General features: G+C 43.3%; 1 protein-coding gene across 4 annotated transcripts in view; it reads left to right on the top strand.

Moving 5' to 3' along the window:
• Positions 1 to 14,003, top strand: part of LOC143368653 (cilia- and flagella-associated protein 298) — a 79,043-nt gene extending 65,040 nt beyond the window's left edge. For 3 of the 4 annotated variants that reach the window (XM_076811579.1, XM_076811581.1, XM_076811582.1), the window contains 2 exons: positions 1,199 to 1,518; positions 9,279 to 14,003. In XM_076811579.1, coding sequence (XP_076667694.1) covers positions 1,199 to 1,518; positions 9,279 to 9,342 — 384 coding nt within the window. In that variant the 3' untranslated portion in view covers positions 9,343 to 14,003. The remainder of the gene's footprint in view (positions 1 to 1,198; positions 1,519 to 9,278) is intronic. The other variant, XM_076811583.1, reaches the window with a different exon arrangement.
• The last annotated feature ends 3,652 nt before the right edge of the window (positions 14,004 to 17,655 follow it).

Raw genomic sequence — 17,655 nt, 5'->3', positions numbered from 1 at the left:
CTGATGGAGCGCATTGAAATGGACCACGTGAAAAGAAACACGGCCCGACGGCGCGTGTGAATGAAAAGAACGATCCCGAGTAGCATCTCGCTGCGGGAAAGCGATTTTCCGGGCGGCCGTGGGCGCCGAGGCACGGTGCAATTCCGTTACGTTTACGGAAACGTAGCCGCCTGCGCGGTGACGAACAATGCATTTCAAAGCGGGGCCTGTGTGCCGTCGCGGCGACAAAGACGGAAACCATCGTGCCCGATGAAACTCCGTGCCCGCTGCCCGGAAAAAGAAATGAGAAAATCTCTCGCTCCCCCGTTTCCCACCCTTGGAATTGAATCCGCGCGAGCCTGCTACCCGACCAGCCATTACAAAACTACGATAACGTCGCGGTTCCGCCGGAAGTGCTTGCCACTCTGCGCGCCACGTGTGTCAATTTCCCAAATTAACGAGGTCCTCGAAGTGCACCCTGACGTCAGTATGACGAACGAAGTATAGAGGGATGGAAACAAGTTTAGGCTATTGTGAGCAAAAAATGTAGGGCGAAAGTAGGTAACTTTTTCTTGACAGTGATGGAGGTTTGGGCTTGATTATTTGGTATGAATCAGGTTAGAATGGCATTCCTCATTGTGTTGTTGCTTTAAACTGTTTTGAAAGGGCTGGCGTGTGTGTTAAGTAAAATCGAGATTTGGAGATATATTTTGAAAGTGGCTAAGATTGGTGTACTTTCAGTTGAGTATCGTGTTATTAAGCGTGGCTTTCCTTGGTCGTTCTGGAGAAAGAAACTTGTAACGCTTCGTATCAACCATTCTATACTACGTCTGATTGATATCGCATATTACCACTGGCACTGCTACTTCCCTCCCACGAATCCCCCATCTATTCAATTCTATCAATCTAACTCTAAATCAAATAGTACAGTGAGGATACGAAATTTCTCTATCAAAATCAAGGAAAATATCCTGCAGGTTAGTAAGATAATGGACACCTAGCATCTGCAGATTATCTTTCAAGATTAACTGTATATGTTCTGTTATTAATCATGCGTCATTTTTTCCACGCGTTTCTGTACCTTTCCCGCCGCATCCAAAAGAATTCACAGGGCATTCTCGCACCCAAGATCACCCCCTTGGTGTCCCCTGAAATCAGATGAAAAATTGGAAATCCATTAACCATTGTCCGTGACAAGTGGTACGACGTGTTCCCTCAGGTGTACATGAATCTGGTGTACGCGATGGCGATTCCGATATCGTCTTTCATAATCTCGGTGATATACCTCACCATCGCCTACTTCAAGATCTACAACGAAGAGGAGGTGGTCCTCGTGGGCGGCGAGGAGGGCGAGGACGGCGGTGAGGGTGAAGGAAGTAACGCGACGCCGCCACCACTGACGAGCGTCGCCCTTACGCCCGCCAGCGGGGCATTCAGGGAAGACGTGGCAAGCTTCGGGCAGCAGCTGCAAGTCGCCATGGCCGACGACATCAGCAGAGAAAGCCTTGATAGGATACCCAACTCGTTCTCCATTCAGGGGTAAGCGTCAACCTAAGAAGATTCTTTCAAGCCCAGTTCCCTTTCGTTTCCGCGTCTGAAGTTTCACGTGAAAAGCCAGCTGCCCGCCCTGGAGCGCAAAAAGGGTTGAGACGCTGCATGCAGCTGACAATAGTTTAGTCCAAGTATCATGCGCGAGTCGAGTGGTGAATCTTTAGCGAGAGCTTGTTAGTTTGTGGAGATAAAGCTGCGTAACGTATGGAGATTTTAGTAATTTCATGAGTACCGAACATGGGGATTTATGAATCTTAGTGAGTCCCTAAGCTACATCGAGGAAAACTCTCGTAATGCCCGCTTAAGCACACCCCTCGTTCAATTCAATCGGCAGTCAGACTGATAAACACGTTCCGAAAGAGCTGAGGGGATTTGCTGCGCTGCAGCGTGCCGCGTGAAGAGCGTTTTGTATATCGGATCATGAAAGCCAGGTGCTTCCCTCGTTACAAGTAATAACGTTACAACGTGGCTAATGGCAGACGAGCTGGGACTCAGTCGAGCGAAAATAAGCGTAGCTAATAGGACAGTTGCGTGGCTTTGAACGGTTCGCCTTGGCATTTAGAAAACCGCGTTACTCCACCGCGGGGCTTCCGGTCAATCTGACGGCAGGGAGGCGCGGATTTAAAACAACCGTTAATACCGACGTGACAATCGGTTTAGCGGGCAGATGTCATTGTCCGCGGGAAAATTCTCCCGTCGATTCACTTTGTTTCGTAAATCGAGAACGAAGTTTCCCTCGTCGCGACAAAGCGTAGGCTCTCTCAAATTTCGCCCAGACTTCCGCAGAAAGAATCCAGTAGAGGAAGATTGGAAGACTGAACATATGCATTTCGTAAAAACGAAAATATGCAAGTAAAAACTATTTTCCCAGAAATTGTCTCAGATGTAGCAACAATAATATTAACGTTATACGATATGTTTTCTTTTTTCTTTCTTTTATACTGCGACTGCAACTTAGCTACCGAAGATCGATCTTTATTCTCGTGCTTATCGACAAAGCAGCAATAACTACTGAGGTGATACGATACATCATTTGAGATATTGGTCCCGGAGCAGCAAATGCATCTCCGACATGTTAAGGTTTCGCAGGAAATAAATGTGTGCATAAATTCTTTGAATAGAATCATTAATTTACTTCTTTCTTTTTCGAAATTTGAAATCCTAGTGTTAAAAGTAAACTGTACTAGGAACTTGAAGGAATTTGGAGATAACGAATATGAGACTATCTAGAATTTCTTCTAGTGTTCCCACCGATTTCTGAATAAGCAATTACTTGGCGATATCGAGGACCAATTAAAATATTAATTCCGCTTCCGCTTTCCTCGACACGCAGCTTCGCGCCCATCCGCGGGGAATTTGGATACCATTCTCGGCGCGTCTTCGCGAGCCTCGATACAATCACCGTAAAAACCGTCGCGCGGAATTCTTTCACGGCTGACGAAACCCCGATCGCGGTGCAGGGCTATCGAATGGAGAAGAGCGAGTCCGCGTCGCGGAAAAATGGCTATTGAGCGGCCTTTGTGCGCGGCGAAACGGGCATAAAATCCTCCCGTCACTCGATGAACGGCCAGTTTATGTCGCATATTGTATATAAATATCCGTGGCATGGCCTATACGCTCAGTAAAGCATCGATATCGGATGATTACGCGGTCAATTTCACTGGTGGCTCGCGACAAACCGAAGATATCCGATGACCCAGGCTGCGCAAACACTGCGGCCTGCGCTCAGAATTCGATTAACCAGACTCCTGTCCCTTATCGAATCGGATCTATAGCTTCGAGATTTCCGGGCACGAACGACAGGGCTTACCTCGAGCCGCTATTTAACCCTTTGTGTGGAAATCGCGCGTCAACCAACGATCTTCGTGGATGCAGCGTGTGATTTTGCTGTTGCTTTGGCCGTGGATCAGCTCTCAGCGCGGTTCATTTAGGTTTGGATTATTGTTCGTTGTGCATGCGCTAGGTGTGTTGAAGGGAGGATATTTGAAAACCTAGGGGGCCATTGTAAGGCGTAAAAAGCTTCTTTACTAATTCAACTTCGCTTTCGACTGTTTTCATTCGTGTACTCATATGAGGTACAGAGGCTAGTGAGTTCTGGCTGTTATTGCTGAGAAATTAAAGAGCAGTATCAACTTCCACGAGAAATGTGGTTCGTAATCTTTCAAGTTAGAGTTAAACTCGGAGAAATTGTTTTTCATCATAAGAATATTTCCTCTCTGCTGGGAAGATGAACCGGTGAAATAGAAGCGGCGCGACTTCGATGCGATCTGACTGCACGGGATGCGTTCCTTCAAAGGAACGGTAACGACGTTAGCGCGGAAACTTTACTACACCCCGACCTGCTAGCACTCGCTCGTTATTTAATGCGTTCCTGCGAAATTGTCGTGCACGGTTAATTGGAAAATTTCCTCGGCGATTTTTGCACTGCTGCTGATTGCTCGTTTAGCAATCTCTCGGGAATGACGTGCTTTCAGGGATAGGTAATCGGGAAACCGTACAAGTTGTTTAAAAGTGTTAAAAAGATTACACAAAAATAAGCGAAAAGATTGACTTTTTCACTGCTGAAACGAACCTCTAAAATAATGTGCATCGTCTGTCGAGAATTACAATAAGAAGACGGGATGATAGAAATTTTGCTATCCAAAACTCTAAGGCAGTAATTCTCAATCTGTGATTATATACTATTTCTACCGTAATTCGTACCGATACCATGCAGAACCCGATGGTTTTCGGTGAATAGGAAGCGCTATCCCAACGTCGAAATGACGGTCGTAACGTCATAACGTCATAACGTCACAACGTTACGGGGAATTCAATACACGATCACAACGCAGAATGGAATGGGAGTAGACGTGGACTGGCGACTCGCAGTCTATCGCGGATCAATTCGACCCCCCCTATCCACCTATCGCGTGCAACGAGTTTTCATTTCTGCGAGAAGAGCGCGGAGCTACTGCGTGCATTATCCACTGTCGGTTTTCGTTATGGCATCGATGCCTCGAAATGATGGGCCCTGGGAAACATTTACCGAACGTTACACCTCCAACCGCGCGGAGGTTTTATTACCGAAAACGACGAAAGTTCGCGTTTTAAAATGACAAGTGGGAATTTTTCGAGCTGGTCTGCGATTAGATAGGGACCACGAAATATTTCGATGATCGACATTACTAAGCATTATTATAAAAAAATCTTGAGGATCTGTAGATCTTCGTTTATTTTAGTAGACTTCTTTGTTACTTAATTTCGTAGGATTTTAAGTCCGTTTTCGCGTGTCGTAGAATTTAAATTACATATGAAGATTGTTTATTGATAAAATATGATCTAGTGGAAGGTTTTTAGATTAACAAGCGGGCTAACGATTACTTTTGCGAAACGTTTGCCTTTTGCTCGGCTCTGTCACATCGATTACATTTCTTGCGCTCGGAGGAAAAGCAGGGTCCTTGGTTGATTTTCGGCGTTGCTCGAGGAATTACGAAAGTATGGAGTTACGCTGGTCGCGTAAATACCAGAAGTTTCAGCGGACGGGTATAGGAAACTTTATTTGCCAGACTACCGGTCGCCGAAGTTTTTCGCGGGCAGTGCTATAAATGGAAAACTCCTTTGACTGCGGAGGGAGGGAAAGAATTATACGAGAACCTCGCGAAGAACGGAAATTACGACTTACTTTTCACTGCTCAGCCGCGGAGAAGTTGTAGAAAATTCATAATGGAAATATCATGGAACCTCGGCGAACAGGATTAATCGAAAGGCGATCTTGGAATCGCACAATACAATGTTACTTTGCACGGAATGAATCTATTTACGATGGCTTCGTGCCTTTCTTTAGTAAACATAAAGAAATTTATCGCATGACCTTAAGTGTATAAAGTATAAAGTATAAAGTATAAAGTATAAAGTATAAAGTATAAAGTATAAAGTATAAAGTATAAAGTATAAAGTATAAAGTATAAAGTATAAAGTATAAAGTATAAAGTATAAAGTATAAAGTATAAAGTATAAAGTATAAAGTATAAAGTATAAAGTATAAAGTATAAAGTATAAAGTATAAAGTATAAAGTATAAAGTATAAAGTATAAAGTATAAAGTATAAAGTATAAAGTATAAAGTATAAAGTATAAAGTATAAAGTATAAAGTATAAAGTCTCAACGTCGTAAGGAGCTTGGTGTCTTCATATACAGCCGCGCTCGAAAGGAAACAGACCAGTCTGGCGACTTGCGGTCTGTCGAAAGTGTTGTGTACCTACAGGTTCAAACTACTTGGGGCAACCAGAATGAAATTGAGGTAGTAAACTTCTAGCTGCCGCGACTTCATAGATCTCTTGTTATAGAAATATTTATAGATCAGCATTTATGAAGCGAAAGTATTGTAGTATCTCGATTTTAGAATAACTCGCGAATATTCCGCATTATCGCGGTATAAAATTCTACAGAGTAATGCCTCTGATTGGACAGGATTCGGGGGGGTCGACTTGTGGCCAGAATAGCTTGGGGATCGATATTCAATTTGGAAACTATATATGTGCTGGAAAGAACGTGCGATTCGATTGGCATGTCTGCTCATATATTTCCATCGACTTTTTGCGATCGCACGAAGCACGAACATCGTAAATATTGCAGTTTGCTCAAGCAAAGAGGATTTTCCATCGGGTCTCCTAAATGCTCGGAGCGAATATTCGGTGAAGTACTACAATAGTATCGGGTTTATTATCGGCGTTACGCTTTTTAAGGAAAGCAGTGGAAGCAGAGGAAAGAGACTCGTTCTGTCAGGTTTATTGTTAGCTGTTCAATTTCATTGAGAAAGTGGAATCCCGGTGAAAGGAGCCCATCGAACAAAGCAGGAAAAGATAATAGCGCCGTCGGCTTGCCAAAAACTGCTGCTGAAGTTTCCAAAGGGGCTCCGTCGTAAGAGGGCTCCACGGTTAATCGACTTGTCGTGCAAACAGTGTGAATAATAAAATTCGAACCGGTGAACGAATGCTTGTTTTTAAATCTGCGAAATTTTACGGTCCCCAGGCCAGACAATAATTAAACCGAACGTCTAGATCGATGAAACTTTAAATAACTACACAGTTGAACGCGATGTAGCTTTTAATAGCAGCAGAAGGAATTCACACGTCACTTGTACTTAGGAAGATATGTATCAATAATCTCCCTGATATATTTAGAGCTGCAGAAAATGTATTAAATTTTGCTTTGCGTTTATTTTAAATACATCTTGATAAATCGTGGGATTTTTAGTTTGCATAATTTTTCACACGAACCAATCTTTATTCCTATTTTAGAGAACATAAAATTTCCTTGAACGCGTTCTGTAAAAGGGCCACTTAGCAACGCCCAATGGAAGCACGTGCTCGTCAAAAGTTTGACCTCCTTCAGCAGGGAATTCCCATCAGCTGTGGGATGTCCCAGAGCGATCAATCTATCTGCCACGATGTAATCAATTTCTTGTTTCATAATCGACGTATCAAAATGCGTGGCACAGCACTCTATTAATTACACCTATGATGCTCGAACCAATCCTTGGTAAACTTCTGGTTCTGTCAGCCTTCTTAAATAAAAAATATATCGTCGTTACTAGCTAGACCAAAATTCTTATTGTGTACAAAGATGACAATAGATCGACTTCCACGAAATTATACAGAAAGCTTTCAGTTGTACGGCCGATTGGTAGGGTCGTTCTATTTACAACCTTACTAATCACTCCTACAGCAATAGATAACACAAATAATTACACCCTTTAAGACGAATTTATACGATTAAATTTTCTTGTAAGGACGCGAATGTATCATGTCCAACTAATTCGTTCGAATTCTATGTTCGATCGCCAGTGGAGCACGTTACACCCTTTCGTTAGATGTGAATCGACCTTTACTTATAGGGGATGCGTGAGTGAGGCCAAGCAAGGACGCAAAGCATCGATTCTGACCTAACCACTACCGCCCTAGTCTCGAGCCTAACTCCAACAACTCACCCCGTTTCCACTTTCAACCTACTCTTGTCCCTTCCCGAGCGACTGTGAACCCTGCAGCTTTCTTTCCTCCAGCTCGTTGGACATTCCTGGCCATCCTCTCGGAGATATCACCCAAACCAGCCAGAATTCCAACATTATTACATACCACCACTTCGAATGGTTGGCCAGCATTCGCGACTACCTCAGTTAGATACGTAATCGAGGAACCTGAACTGAAACTATGAACTGAAACATCTGGAATCACCTATCATTCGTAATCCTACGATGCAGTATATTCGAACGAAGCGCGTTATTTACTCAGTTTCCATTGTAAGTTGTTAACTGTCTCACTGGACATACGATATTATTGCTACGTTTCACAGCAGGGTAAAAGTAGACGAAGTTGAGGGGAACGTTGCATACGGTGCTTGTAAGCTGAGATCTACGTGTAACGTAACGGCGCTTTAGACTTTGGTTGCCGTAACAAAGGCAGAAAGAAAATCCTCACGTCTGGCGCGTGACACGTAATGTTCCTTCAGTGTCAGCGAACGTATTTCACAAAGAACCAGAGGGGAAACGTTTCTGCTGCTACTGTAGAGCGAAGCTGAAGCTTAATCCTCCCCTTCGGGAGATAATTTACTTCCGTTGTCCATGCACATTAGCATAATCCAAATAAGAAGATCCGTCACATAATAATTCCCGAGTGCTTTAAGATATCTCAAACAGACGTGACGAAATCAAATCCTCTTCACCAGCATCAGTCGTTTCCCCAATCATCCCTCGTCTAACAAAACACTACATACCGTGGCAATATATTTAAATATCTTTAAAAAATTAAATACTATGCAAGCATAGCCCTTTATGTCACTCTACCTCTAGCCACGCAAGTTTCCAATATTCATGATCAATAAAACACAGACTCTGATACGCGAAATTGCTCGTTAGTGTTTCGCGATCGATAGCGTTGTCCTCGTTAGGCGTTAGAGTGGCCTCGGTTTTGCCAACTTACTTATACGCCGCCTTGTATCCAATTTTTCTACTTCGAACTACGTCCACCTATTTTTTCTTCCACCATAATTAATCCACTTCTTCGACAGTTTTCAATTGCTCTGCAATCGACACCTCGTAATGGGCGCAATAATGATCGTGTCCAGCAGTGGCGAATCGTTTCAAGAGCCTCTAATCGACACTGGCCACAATTCCATAGATTTTCGACAACGAAAAACGCGGAGACTTTGATCAATAACAGGCTGCTTACGTTGGGCTGGTTTCGATGCGAACAGCAAATCGAGCATGCGCCTGATCAACATTAAGGGTTCCCTGGTTGCCCCTTCGTTCGAATCATGTCGATCGTTCCTCGTTCACGGGGCTGTTTTGATCTCTGCTCGCCCCCGTTCGCTCTATTGATTTCATTTCGGAGGAGTGGCAGATGTAATTTATTTGCGAGGACAGACATGCCCCGTGTGCGAAACGACTGGTTCGGCCAACCGGAAACTTCGCGCAAACTGCCCGTTCAAATTCAACTTGCTGCGGAGTTCGGTACTGCATGGAAAATGAATTTTATACCAACCCCATTTCCATATCTCCTGCGTTGAACTACGAGAACCCTTCATTTGCTTCACCGTTCCAGACCATCGACGAACTTGGATTTTCTCTCGATCGACGTTCTCGATATGCTTTCTTGGAGCATCAAGCGCCTCTGGGGATCTTCCCAAGGAGACTTGAAATTATTTTTCTAGACTCTTAAATTTAACGATTCCCATCGCTCACTGACCAACCCTGACGCCGTCTGTTTCAGAAACTTGAGCAAGACGATGACCACGAGTATCTCGACTCCCCCTGGGCCGACGGCAGCAGTCTGAAGCGGCACTTTCAAGGTCTGAACAACGTCTCCTGGAAACCGCACTAAGCGACCCAAGAACGGGAACGAGAGAATATAGAGAAGGATTCTACGTAGCTTATTCAAGTTACCAAACCGCGGACAGCCAATATTCTCTCACCGACTACAGAGAAAGACAAGTACTAGCGAAGTAAATGGAAGAAGAAGGAACGCATACTGCGAAACGTAACACGTAGCTTCAGGAATTTCTCACAGAGCGAGGCAGGGGTGCGCGACGCTCAACGAAATGGTTCATTGAAAAGAAATTAAAAAAGGGCGTCGAATAGCGTCCCTAAACAAAAAAAAAAGAATTAAAAAAAAAGTCCAATCGCGTTCTCTCCTCGAACGAAGGAACGAACAGAAGAAAAGTGATCCAGAGTGTCGTTCAATGGAAATAGTGTTTTTAGTACGCCATCACGCTGATCGCATAACTGTCCCCCGTACGCGCTACTTATTATCCATAGAGATAACGATATTTTGTGACAGACTTTTTTCTACTCGATAACCGCCCGTGTTGCGACCGTCTGTAAATCATCGATTATTAAGTATCGATCAATCCGTCGACGGCTCGCCTTTCCTGGCCGATCGTGGGCCACCTTAAGGCCGTGCGATCGGCTCGTTGGCGAGGATCCAGCGAGGAAACATTATGTTTCGATTCGTTGCCGATATTCCGGCGCCAAGGGTCTCGTCCTATCGTAAAGGGTACTTCCGAAATATCGAGGGAGGTATTCAGAATAAATTATCTGCCATTTGACGCTTCAAGGACGGATCATGCGGATTAGGTAGACTTGTAAACGATATCTTTCCGCACCATGATCCCCTGCTTTTGGGGGTTCGAACGGGGTTACCGGTGAACGTTTATACAGACACTTGGTAATGTCGTGAATTTTAGACGTTGAAACTATTCCTTCCGTCTACCAAGGAGTATAAGCCACTCGCGAGTCTAATAGTCGGAATAGAGGGGTGAAGCTAGCAAGCTTAGAAGCATCTGTCCACGATTAAGAGGCATGTATAAGTCGAGAGCTGTATTCGTGGGTGGATGATTTGCTCAAGCCGCTTCGTCGTTTGCTACGTCAAAGTACATAGCGGTAGTTCACACGTGACGCTTTCTTTTCGGGAGCACCCTGTACGGTGTCGACGGCCAGTCACATCAAGCACAGCGTTTCCTCCGTGCAAATTTGCGTAACTATAATTCTCACCGAGCCCTCCTGCGATACGCGAGACGTAAGGTCGAGCTATCTCGGGCCTGTACGTCGAACGTCGATATCGACTCGATCGCCGAGGCAAACGTGCGAGCCATTTTCGCAACGTGATAGATGTCGAGCGAATGCATTCCTGCCGATTCTGATAGCGCACACCGAGAGGGTAGAACCGGGTGATTTTGTCGCGACGTGGACGCGTAAACAGGCTGACTCTCTGGTTCACTCGTCGAAACGGGTATATATATATACGGATGAGCGAGATCGCTTAAATGGAAAGCGGAGTGGGACACCGACGAGGGTGGAGGAGAGAAAACGAACCCGCGACGATTTACGGTCGCATTGCTCGCGTGGACTAAAGCTTAACAAGTAAACTTAACTAACTTAAGAGTACCGTTACCAATTAACAAGTATTACTAAGTTAACCCGCTTGCTGTGTGATCATGACGCATCCGAAGAGACGCCACGCCACTGGCGCATCGTAGACGAGTCGAACACTGTATCAGACACCGACACACACGTCCGTTTCACATGTGCCGCGACACACACGCTTTTTAATCAGGTATCCTCGCGGGACTATCCGTCTGCCCGGGTGAAATTTCAAGCTGCGCCACGGGGAGAATGTCGCGACCCCTAACGACCACGCACGGCTTTTCGAGGCTTTTTTGAGAAGCGTGCTGAGAGAGAACACGGGGATCGCTGGGGAAACGAGCCACTGAGGCTCGGAGTTGTGAGAGGTGTTGGAAGGTTTTAGAGTTGGGGCTGATCTGTGCTATATCTTTCACTGCCTTATATCATTAGTGGATTCTAAGTTGTGCCTTTCAAACGCTTTGTTTACTTGTTGCGTTGCTGTTCATTTACTGCCTCGACAACTCTATCCACCTGAAATACCTTCGCCGCTTTAAATAACAGGATGTGTTATTTACAAACTTGCACAATCGGCGACAGTTTATTTTTGAGTGAAAACAGTGGAGATTTCGTGATTGACTTTATTTCTCTCAAATCGAATATCAAATTCATTATTTTACGGTGCATTTTGAGGGCGAATGTGTTCAAGCGTGGTAACTTGAAACTCACACTTTCAAGGAGATTCTGCTTGTAGATCAGAGTTCATGGCAGGTGAATGAATAGTTTAAATAGTTTGTCCGCGCTTTCAGGGATACATGTAGTACGAATCGGCCCCATTTCGAACGCGTTGCACTACTATGGTACGTCTTTATGTCGCGAAGGGGTACACATTTTTCAACAGCTGCTCGGGTCAAGATTGTTAATAGAGGGGGGACGAGGATGCGGTACAGATAACGTTTTAAACCCGTAGAATTCAACCGCTGCCTGTCACAAGATTCGTGAGTCAGGAACTCAGCTCTGTGATTACGTAAAGGGACATTGGGCCACTTGCGCAGCGGGTAAAACAAGTAGCAGCGGTTTTTCGCGGCCTCGCTGCTGCGCGTGAATCGATACGAGTGGCGCAGGACTGGCAAACCTTCACCCCCCTGAGATCGATGGTAGAGATTGATGCTGAAGGAAATTGGTGACTCGTCGATATTAAATGATTAGAGAACTCTTGCGTTCGAGTATTCTTATCCTGAAAAGCAATAAACGTCCAGATTGTCCTTATAAAATGGTACACCGATATTGTTGGCTCAAGTGCATGACTCGCGGCTACTTCTAAGGACATGATTTTATTACGTTTGTGACGAATGATCCTCGTTACTTTGGGAGAGTGTTGGGATCAGCAATGTTCGTAGAATGATCCATTCATCTATAAAATATCATTACGCTAAGTATTTCTAAATGACCCAGCTGCGTCGATTTAGCGGACATCGTATACGAGTTAGTGTTCATCGAATTGCATTCTGCGCTTCAAAAATGCAGTTAACTAAACGATTTGCCATCGGTGTTCAGGGGTAGGGGAGACAGAAGAGGAAGCAGAGACACGCGAGGGGACAGTTGCCAATTTTACGTGTGCTAAAGCGTTTCTGATCCATTCGGTACTTTCTCGCTTTTCTCCGGAGAGCAGAGGGGCTACTTTTCGCGCTTGGCCCGAAGGTAATTGCGAAACTACAATGTTTAGGTGAATAATTTTAAAGTTTCACGTAGCATCGAAATATCGGAGAGGAGAAAGTCTCATTCGTCGCGAGCTCCCGTTCATTCCGCGATTTGCGATCTACTTCATGTACGAGGAACACACTGGAGAGAACACGGGGTACAATTTATCACACACGTTCACCGTGCGCGTACATGCACAGATACACACATGCATGCGAACATACACAGGGAAACACGCGTACACGCATACACTGCTAACCTATGGAAAGAAATAATAATTGAATTGTTTTTATGGATTAAGAACAAGTTGTCTGTGATCTACAATAATTAAAAGAATATTATAATAAGTATTAACGGTGGTAAATGCATAATTGACATGTCGGTAATGTCGAACGAATCGATTTAGGGAATAATAAAAGAAATTAACTGAAATGGAGGGGAAGGGAAGGCGGAGAAGTAGAGGGGCAAAAGTCGGTCGGATATACCGAAGATTCTTTCGCGATAAGGGAGACGTATAACGGGGAGGTAGAAAAGAGATGGAAAGGATTATCGCATTAACGACGTCGCTGCAAAGGAATTCTAGAGAAGAGGTATATTATATAAATACATATATAAACATTAAATAATAAAATAGAGATTTACAATGGAGCACGCAACGTCTAAATATGTAATCGCTGTTGTTAACCAATAATAATTCGCGATATAAAGGGAGAAGAGAAATGACAGAGAGAGAGAGAAAGAGAGAGAGGGAGACAGATGAGCCGAATGTGCGTGCTGCGTTCGAAGTACCGATTAAAATGCAAAAAAAAAAGAATTATATGAATAAATAAACAAATAAATAAATATATATGGCACTTGACCGTCGCGGCTAAAAAGTACATAGGATAGATAGATTTATAGAAGCGCAAAAAAAAACACCAAAAAATCGTTCCTTCCACCCGCTCCGGCCGTGTATTTGATTATCAATTTTAAATAATATCGCATCTCATGTGAAGTCAAGGAAAAGCTCTTGTGAAACTCGTAAGTGCACCTCAGAAATGCAAATTAGTACCGTCATTTTACTAAATGGAAGCGTAAGGGAGCTGGTAAAGGTGCCGAGCAGAAGTTAGAAGGGATGACGTGGGGATACAAAAGGTGAAGAACGAAGGATATAATGGATGATATAAATGACACAATCACCGAGTAATAAGTTGTTCAACGAGCGTTGCGAAAAATGTTCGAGAATAATTTTTGTACAGTTTGGCACACACGAGAACGTGCAAACATCGTCGTCTTTATATTTATGTACAACATTCAATTATTATAAATTTTCGATATTATTACAAACTATGATCGATTTCGTGTGAAAGTGTATATGGCTTTTTCTGCGGTTAACAATAAAATGTTGTCAAAGCTTTTTCACGAGATATATATACATACATATTTCACTCAAATTCCAAATGCCTATCTACTGATTATCGTCCTTTGGTTCCTATACTTTATGCTCAAAAGTATATCTACTTTTTTCTCCTTCTTTTAGTTTTATTCGTCTCAATATCCTCATAGCAAGGAATTTCGAGGCTTTCGCTATTGTGAAAACAGTAGTTCAAAGTTCTTTAACTAATGGTCATTAGTAATCGATAAATATACCGCGAAATAGAAAAACGAATAGGGACAAATTTCCTATCCGATTCAGAATAGAATACGATCGCAATCCGACTAGCGGTTAAAAAGAAAACTAAACATGGTGAAAATAGCTACGAACACAGACGAGGTATAGGATAGACCTATCACCCATTGCATTTTTCTGTCACCGGTCTGGGGGGGGGGGTGGTCTTAGGCCGGTATTCGTAGTCGCTACTTATCCTTTACTAGCTACTAGGTTAGTAGAGGATGCCGCATGCTTAAGCATTTGTTTAAGACTTAGTAGCGACTATGAATACCTGCTCTAGAACCCCCTTACCATTTTTGTGTCGCATGCAACGTTACCGGTGAAGTCTCAAAACAGATTGTAACGCTACGCGTGGTAGGAACTAAAATTAAGCACGAGTAAAACTATTTTGTGTTTTGAGAGTCCATGCCCGCGATTTACAAATGTTTCTGTTAGAGTAACAATTTAAAAATCGTCTTATGAACATATTTCGTTCAACGGAAAAGAACGGAGGAAGAAAATAAAACGATATCATATTCGTCTTTTAACTTAGTGTAAGTGAATAGTTGCAGGAATATTTGGAGGAATATGAGTGAGATACTTGTTTCTCCCCCTTAGTTCACCTTATGGGAATTCGCGTTCACATCACTAACACGTAGAGGCACGGTACTCTATGAAACACTTTTTGGCAGGCACAGGCACTGACTCTACAATCGCGTTGCACACGATTACAAAATCATTTTCTGTTTTTAAACATCCTTCAGTTTCTGAAAAAGTCTTAGAAGTAACGGGTATATCTGAATGGAATCCTGTTAAATTAAAAGGCCTCCCACATGGTCCAGTAATCGATGAAATTGATGCGCGAATTGAGAAATCACGAGATAATATGCACTATGCCATGCACACACTTCACTGAACCGATGAATTTCTCAGGGCTAGACAAACTTTTATTTCACAATGCGGGTTTCAAAAGTAACTCGATCTTGCAATTTATAGCTTGCACGGGCTTTGAAGAAATGCCATTTCTGAACGCCATAGTGTCTTGATCCACGAAATGGATTTTCGGAGAGAAATCCGCGTGAGTCGTTGACCAACCGAGCCAAAGCATACCGTAACAAAAGCCTACCCTCTTATGTCACACGTATACAAGTACGCAACACCTTTCAGCATTTCAACACATTTCAGAGTAGTTGCTGAGTTGGACGCTGTTCATGAACAGAGGTCGCTAAATTCAGTCCTGAAATTATGGGTCGGTAACACAGATTGGGTGGCGACACGAAGTCCCATAAGGTGATGGGTCTATTCTATACCTCGTCTATGATCCTGAAATTATGGGTAGGTAACACAGTTTGGGTGGCGACACGGACATCCATAAGGTGATAGGTCTATCCTATACCTCGTCTGTGGTGTGCATCCAAATCGATTCACATTAGCATTATTCGTAGCAATTTTCATCGTACATATTTAGTTTCCATTCTGACCGCTGTGAATGGATAGCGTTGCGTGTGACACAATGTTATGTTACATTAGATGATAGGTCTATCCTCTACTGTGTCGATGGTATTACAAGCACCGAGCTGCAATGGGTTTAAATAAAATGTGGGATTTATTGATTGAATAAGTAAATGTGTCGTTTATATACCATCCATCGGTAATGGAATTCCGTACGTTTTGCCGTTAGATGATTGTAGCGGTTTGTAGTTCACAATTTGATTAAATTGAGCATAGAAAACTATAATTAGAAATAACAGTGCACTTCTTAAAAAGTATTCAGACATAATTATAAAATCTTGGTTGGTCACTCTTCTATTACTGACGGACTTGTTTCCTCTATCAACGCGTTTCAATGCATTTGTAGTAGTATGGAAGAAATCCTCATAAGATTTTGTCCAGAGAAATGGATATATATTTATGACACACTTCTAATATATATATAACAGAAGTCGTGACTGACTGACTGACTGACTCAACACGATTTCTCTGGAACCACTGAACCTATGACCATGAAATTTGGTAGATAAGTTCCTCTTAGCCCCCTAGGTGTTCACTAAGAAATATTTTTAAAAAACTCCCGCCCCTTCACCGAAGAAAGTTATACATATAACCCGGGCAACACCGGGAACTTTAAGCTAGTTTATAATAAGTAGACAGCACTCACAAGCAATATACTATCTCTGAAACCATTACAGTTTAGAATGGAACGTAACTATTTAGTGCACGATATTAAGTCATACCTATTTGAAAGTACTGTATGCTTAGTTAACGGTGTAAGTATCTTAAAAGAACGGAGGGGTAATTTTCCAGACAATTCATTAAAACTTTCGCGGAATGTATAAGGGAAGAAATTTTCAGCGTTTGTGGAGTTGGATGTGGGTGCCCTTGAATTCTTCTGCTACACTCGTATATACTCAGGATCCATTATAAGGTGTAGGCATGTCAGAATTATCATACATATTGGCTGGCCAGATGCCGACACGAAGATACGCGCCATGGTCTCGAAACGTTCGATTATTTAAACAAACCCGCGCGATACGATCGCGGGTTTGGTCACACCCATCTTAGCGTGGCGGGCAGCACGGAATTTTTCGAGGTGAGAGAACTCGAATGAAACGAAGCTCACTTCCTTTTTATATCTAGCACGGTCAAATTCCTGCCCAAGTCTTCCTAAAACAACTTTTAAAAGTACTTCTTGTAAAAGATTCCCTACTTTCTTGAAAATCGAATGAAAGTAATTAAGTCAAGGGAAGTTAGAAATAAATTCCTCTAAAGAGATTACAATTAGTTTTACTAGATTACAAACTCTATAATCTATGAACTTAAGGCTAACCGGATCTTAAACTTTATTCTTAAAATTTCCACTCTCGTAGAATGTTAAAACGAACGAGACGAGAAACAAAAATCGAAACCCATAAAATGTTTTAGTTCGTTAGCCACATGGACGTTCGGCACTTCGCAAAATCGCACGTGAACCGCACGCGTACTCTGAGTCCACCCCTTGGAAAGAGGGTTGGCGTCGCTCGGCGACGATTCCCCGTCGTCCCGCGCGTGCACGCGTCGAAATTAAATGTTTCGTGCGCGGACATTGCGAGCATTACACGCTCGCGTATGAATAATAAAGGAGCAAGGTAATGGGCGAGCTCGACACCCTCGTATTTGGTTCTTAACCGAGTCGGCGTGCCTTGCGGCCACCACTGTAATTGAAATCCTGCTCGTCGATAATTTACGTACCATTTTCCGAATTAATTCGCGTATGCGTCCACCGACGCATTTTACAATTACCGTTCTCGAGGCAATGGCGACTTTGTGTCTGCATTGGTTCTCAGGGGTCTTTGGATGATAAGTTCGAGCGTAATTTGTGGTAGCAACAATGTTGACGAGCGACTCGTAGCGACGGCAACGACAGCACTTTCCGTCAGAC

The sequence above is a fragment of the Andrena cerasifolii genome, chromosome 5, assembly GCF_050908995.1.
Source record: "Andrena cerasifolii isolate SP2316 chromosome 5, iyAndCera1_principal, whole genome shotgun sequence".
NCBI lineage: Eukaryota > Metazoa > Arthropoda > Insecta > Hymenoptera > Andrenidae > Andrena > Andrena cerasifolii.
Note: the sequence above shows the minus strand (reverse complement) of the source record. Positions and strands in the feature narration are given on the sequence as shown.